The sequence below is a fragment of the Humulus lupulus genome, chromosome X, assembly GCF_963169125.1.
Source record: "Humulus lupulus chromosome X, drHumLupu1.1, whole genome shotgun sequence".
Taxonomy (NCBI): Eukaryota; Viridiplantae; Streptophyta; class Magnoliopsida; order Rosales; family Cannabaceae; genus Humulus; species Humulus lupulus.
In genome coordinates this window covers 8,227,984-8,233,954 of record NC_084802.1, presented here as the reverse complement: position 1 = coordinate 8,233,954, position 5,971 = coordinate 8,227,984, and the positions used below count along the sequence as shown (strand labels likewise).

The 5,971-nt window shown below is 32.1% G+C and overlaps 1 protein-coding gene across 1 annotated transcript; it reads left to right on the top strand.

The window, feature by feature from the left end:
• The first annotated feature begins 202 nt into the window (after positions 1–202).
• On the top strand, positions 203–2,795 carry LOC133803730 (laccase-14-like). The gene is made up of 7 exons (XM_062241843.1): positions 203–408; positions 497–648; positions 922–1,166; positions 1,269–1,394; positions 1,494–2,124; positions 2,221–2,573; positions 2,659–2,795. The coding sequence occupies exons 1-7, from the start codon at positions 298–300 to the stop codon at positions 2,790–2,792; spliced, it is 1,752 nt and encodes a 583-aa protein (XP_062097827.1). The 5' UTR covers positions 203–297; the 3' UTR covers positions 2,793–2,795.
• The last annotated feature ends 3,176 nt before the right edge of the window (positions 2,796–5,971 follow it).

Genomic DNA, 5,971 nt, shown 5'->3' with positions numbered 1-5,971 from the left:
TGTAATGATCTGTATACCATCTTCTAGTTCCAGTCATTTTCTTTCTCTCTTTCCTTTTTTTTTTTTTTTTTGATTGACTTTGATGGATTAATAAAAAATAAATTTAAGATGAATTGACACTTCATTGCAAACATTAACTAAAGCTTCGCCAACGTGACTACATAAATTTCCAGTACCCAAAATTGTGATCTATAAATAAATGTCCCTTTTCTCATATCAAAAAGCAAATCTCCAAAGGGTATTATTCATATTATCATCACTATCTCATAGATATTTTTGATAAAGTAATATCAGAAAATGGAACCGATGAGGAAAGTTAGGTTGATCTTGATTTTCATCTGGATCTTCTTTCTAGATGGATTGCTCATCATGGCTGATCATGGCATTCACAGTAACTATACATTTGTTGTAAGTAAACTATATATATAATTTCACAATGTTTATATATATAACTATTTATTATTCAGAATCATATAAATTATTAATTGATTTGCAGGTTGCAGAGAAGAAATTTAGGAGATTATGTACAACAAAAAAAATGTTGACTGTAAATGGCAGGTTCCCAGGCCCAACCATTCGAGTTCGGAAGGGCCAGACGGCTTTCATTACTGTTCATAACAAAGGAAATTATGGCATCACTATTCACTGGTAATAAACTACTGCTATCTTTTCCTACTTTTATGTTATAATAAGTTTATGTGATAATAATCCATCGATCATGTAATGAAATGATTAATGCTGTAATATATAGCTCAATGAATGAAATGTTCTTCAGAGAATTTATGTTGTTTTCTCCTCACTAAAAAGCTTATGTTAATCACTGTTTATTCTTAATTATATTTTAAGTAAAGGGTACGTGTGTGTTTGTGCTTATAATTAATAGTGATTAACATATATATATATATATATATATATTTGTAGGCATGGAGTAAAACAACCAAGAAATCCATGGTCAGATGGACCTGAAAACATAACGCAATGTCCAATCCAACCAGGGAAAAGCTTTACTTATGAGGTTATATTTTCAACAGAAGAAGGAACTTTATGGTGGCATGCTCATACTGATTGGTCACGTGCCACTGTTCATGGCCCCATTATTATTTTGCCTCCATTAGGGAAATCATACCCATTTCCTCAACCTCATGCACAGAAAACAGTCGTACTCGGTATGTGTGTGTATATATATATATATATATATATTTCTTACGTTGGCGAAAAAATGTATCTAATAATATTCCAAATTTATGTGTTTTATATATGTATTGCAGCCTCATGGTATAATCGAGACGTGAATGAAATTATTGAGAGTGCCATGGCAACCGGATCAGACCCAAATATATCAGATGCTTTCACCATCAATGGCTGGCCTGGACCTTTATATAATTGCACCAATGGTATATAACTTATAATTGAGCAGAAATTTTATGTTACATGCATGCATCAATTCAATTCAATATATATATATATATAAACAAAATTTTATCATTTTGTAGAAAGAATATACAACCTGGTAGTGAGACCAAACAGGAGGTACCTTCTTCGAGTAGTGAACGCAGTAATGAACGACGAAATGTTCTTAGCCATAGCACAGCATAATTTCACAGTGGTGGCTCAAGACGCAGCTTACATCAAGCCCATAACCACAAACTACATAATGATAGCCCCAGGCCAAACCATGGACATTTTACTCACCACCAAAAACCACTCAAAACCCACTCTCTACTACATCTTTTCTAGACCATTTTCTGACTCTAATGTCACCTTCGATAACTCTACTACCTCTGCCATTCTTCGTTATCACCATGGTGATAGTAAAAATATCTCCAACAAAACCATCGAACCCTCTTCATCAAATGTTCCAATAATGCCAATATTGCTTCCTAATATAACTGATAGAGTTGCTTCGTACAATTTCACTAGTCGTATTAGAGCCTTGGCTACCAAGGAATTTCCGGTTAATGTCCCTATGAATGTTGGAAAACGATTGTTCATTACGGTTTCGATTAATACAATAATTTGCCCTAACTCGTCTTGTGAGGGACCAGATGGTAGTCGGATAGCAGCAAGCTTAAACAACGTTAGCTTTCAGACCCCTTCGATCGATATTCTACAAGCATATTACAGGTATATCATATGTGTACATATAAATATATTTATTGAAGAGTTTTCAATATCATATATATATATATATATATATTTATGTATATGTACGTGGTGCAGGAGCTTGTCAGGTGTTTATAGCAGCGATTTCACAGCCAGGCCACCTTATATTTTCAACTTCACAGGAGACGTGGGAAACAACACATTACACCCAAGCATTGGGACGAAGGTGAAGATGGTTGAATATGGTGAAGCAATTGAGATTATATTCCAAGGGACTAATGTATTGGCTGCTGAGAATCACCCTATGCATCTCCATGGTTTTAGTGGCTACAATGTCGGAACAGGTTATGGCAACTTTGACCCCAAAACTTCCCCCAAAACCTACAACTTGCTTGATCCACCTGAGATCAACACATATGGAATTCCCAAAAATGGTTGGGTTGCCGTTAGATTCTTTGCTAAAAATCCTGGTACGTACGTAAGAAACTTATTCTTGTTGTTTTTTTTTTTGAACAGTATTAATTAAGAAATTCAAATGTTATTTTTTTTTTTCAGGAGTGTGGTTTTTGCATTGTCATCTAGAGAGACATGCCAGTTGGGGTATGAGTGCTGTGCTGATTGTCAAGAATGGGCCAACGAAGGAGACAAGCATTCGAAAACCTCCTCCTAACATGCCAATATGCTCTTAATTAATTAAAGCTTCCACCATCAATATATATATATATATATTATGATCAATAATGTGGAAGTTTTACAATAAGCTAGATAAATATTGCCTCTTGTTATTTTTCGTTTTAATAAGCATGTTTTATCTTAATTTACATCTTGAACTATATACATAGAACTAGCTATTGATCAGTTAAAGGCTTTCTTTTTAATATTCAAGTCTTCATAAATAGATTGTATTATTATTATTATTATAAGGTCCATAATTTAACACTTAATATATTTGAAATAGATGGTAAAATAGATTTTTGATGCATTAATGTCAACAACTCTTTTTAAAATATATTTTTATATGTATAATATTCATATATATTTATATATACATAATAAATTATTTTTTCATAGACATTATTATTTAATTGAATACATTTGTGATAGAAAGAATGTGTAAAATTGTTGTATTCCTTGAAAAAGACTAAGAGAGCATACAAAAGATATAAAACCCCTTTGTGAGGAGACCAAAAGTACAAAACAGGACACATATCCATAACAGTATGACTGTGTACAAATAGTATCAGCTTTCACTATCCTCAAGGTCAAAAGACCAAATTCACTACAAAAATACAAGGCATATACCAAGAACAAAAGTCGTCGGTAAAAGCTAAAATATTTTTGGTATAGCTTCTACCACTACTATAAAAAGGGCTTTTCTCTGCGGTTTTTTTACTTAATACACTGCTGTTTTTTAGAGTATTAAAAAGCGCAGTGTATTCGACCGCAGAGAAAAGTAGTATGCGAACCGCGGAGAAAAGTGACTTTTCATAAAAAAAAATATTCAATTTCGATTATATAATTATTTTGAATTCTGATTATATATATTTTTATAATTATAACCTAGCCTTTTTAATAAAAAAAAATTAATTTTCAATTTTAATTATATATAATTATTTTCAATAGTATAACGTAATTTTTTAAATTGTTATATATACATTTCATAACTAATATAAAATAACTCGTTAGTAATGAATCAATGACTTTAATCTTTCTAACCAATATAAGTTAGCACTTTAATCTTACATACATATGAAAACTTATATTTCATAAATAAATGGCATTAATCTTGCTAACCAATCACTTTGTAGTGGTAGTAGATCATCTTTGACATTATATTCTTTTTTGTCAAACCACTGCAAAATTGAAAAGTTAATATAGATTAGATAATTAAATACTATATCTAGTTTTTCTTAAGCAAAAAAGAGTTTAAAATATAACATACTTTCTTCTTGATAACTTCTGTCGGATTCGGTGCATTTACAAGATCATAAATGTATCTTAGTACATAATAACCACATTCATGACTTTCAAGTTGTTTTGGACAAGAACCTCTCAGCAATTTTGTAAATGTGCTGATGTGTTCATTTTCCAATCATTGTGCGTATGCTCTACAAAAATTAAAATTAATTAAATACATATTATACCTCAATTTTTAAAAATTAACAATGTATACATTACAATTGAAGAACTTACTTTTCCATAACCTCCTTAATTATTGGTGGAGATTTATGATTTTTTAAAGGGTCCAAATTATGGTCATCCCCCGCATCATCACGAGCACCACCATCCAATGTCGACTAAAACAATAATAAATTATGATTATTATACAATTATAATTCAACCATAGTAGTGATAATATATAAGTAGTTCGTTCTTACTCAACAATCCAAGGAATGAAATATATTTGGCCTCGTCTATCTATAGTCATCATCCATTTTGCTATAAGATCCACCGTATAGTTTTTACATTCATCATTGCCAATAGAAAGATATTCGGTGTCAAAAAATTTGTATAATTGTCGTGAATTTGGGTGCATGTACTTTCCCAAATGCATCTGTATATTCAATAATTCATATTACATTTTCAATTAATAAATTAATATCGTCGAAAAAAATTAGGCAGAGTTTCCTCTGTTTCTATAGCATATCCAAAATTATTAGTACCTATAAATTCAATTCAAACAACATGCATGTTCTCAACCATAAGCCACCACAGCACACAAATTTCGCAGAACCTACTTCACTAAGACACACATGTTCTCAACCTTCTGTTATCTCTGCAGCACACAATTTCATCTCAGAACTTACTTCACTACGGATGAATATCTAATATTTTCAAACTCCTCTAATAGTTTGTAATGACATAACGGATTGAGTTCAATTTGAATTGATACATACCTCATACCAAACAGCATAGCCGAGGATCCAATATTATCCATGGGGCTACTTGATAAATGTCTTTCGAAGTGATGAAGATAGCCTCACTTTCTCCTATAAACTCCAGGTCAACGAGAACTTGTACAACCCCATCTATTCCTTTAATGGAATAATACTCCTTCACTATAAATTTTAGACTTAGATCAATTTTTTCGCATTGGTTATCTGTTAACCAATTTGAAGGTTCTGGTTGAGTTATTTCAGCGGGGATGACTACGTGAGATCCAACTGATGATAAATGTGGGCTTGGTGATAGGGATTTGTGTTTAGATGAAGATGGACCCTACTTAATAGCATTTAACATATCAATATAGTGTGCCCATTTAAAAATAAAATTTAAATATCTAAGCAAATAATTTTATACCTGACAAGTCACAATTAAATTTTTTGGCCAAGGCAGGAATGTGTCTCGTGCGTCCCCAACATATCGTATGTTACCAAAGGGAATAGGGATCTCAACTTCTTCTTGTAAGACATCTATAAGCCAAACCCTCGTAACTGAATCATCAAGTACATTTCCATAGATGGTAATTTGGCTACCCATGTTTGGTACAATGATTACACCCTTAGCCACTACATTGTCAATATTATCATAACACAAATGAACTTCATAGCTCGGCGGTGGCGGAGACTCATAAATTGATGATCCATCTTCTTCATCAAAAGGATAGTCTTCGGTTTGATGAAAATGATCATCTACGTTGGGGGCAGGTCGATAGACTTCATCGCTTGTATTCTCATAATATTGTCCCTCATCATTTGTATTTTCATAATATTGTCTGTTGACGCCGTTTTTCGTCAACAGTGAATATAGAGCACGTAAACAATAAATAGTTATGACTAGAAAAATATAATGAGACAAATAGGATTTTCTACGTGGTTCAGCAGTTAATTCTGCCTAGTCCACGAGTCTTTGTTATTAGAACTTTAAG

What these genes read in the sequence shown, in the direction of transcription:
- LOC133803730 (XM_062241843.1), top strand. Translation starts at nt 298, where the DNA reads ATGGAACCGATGAGGAAAGTTAGGTTGATCTTGATTTTCATCTGGATC. An exon ending in ACAGTAACTATACATTTGTT is followed by an intron (nt 409 to 496) that starts GTAAGTAAACTA and finishes ATTGATTTGCAG; the next exon opens with GTTGCAGAGAAGAAATTTAG. An exon ending in ACAGAAAACAGTCGTACTCG is followed by an intron (nt 1,167 to 1,268) that starts GTATGTGTGTGT and finishes TATGTATTGCAG; the next exon opens with CCTCATGGTATAATCGAGAC.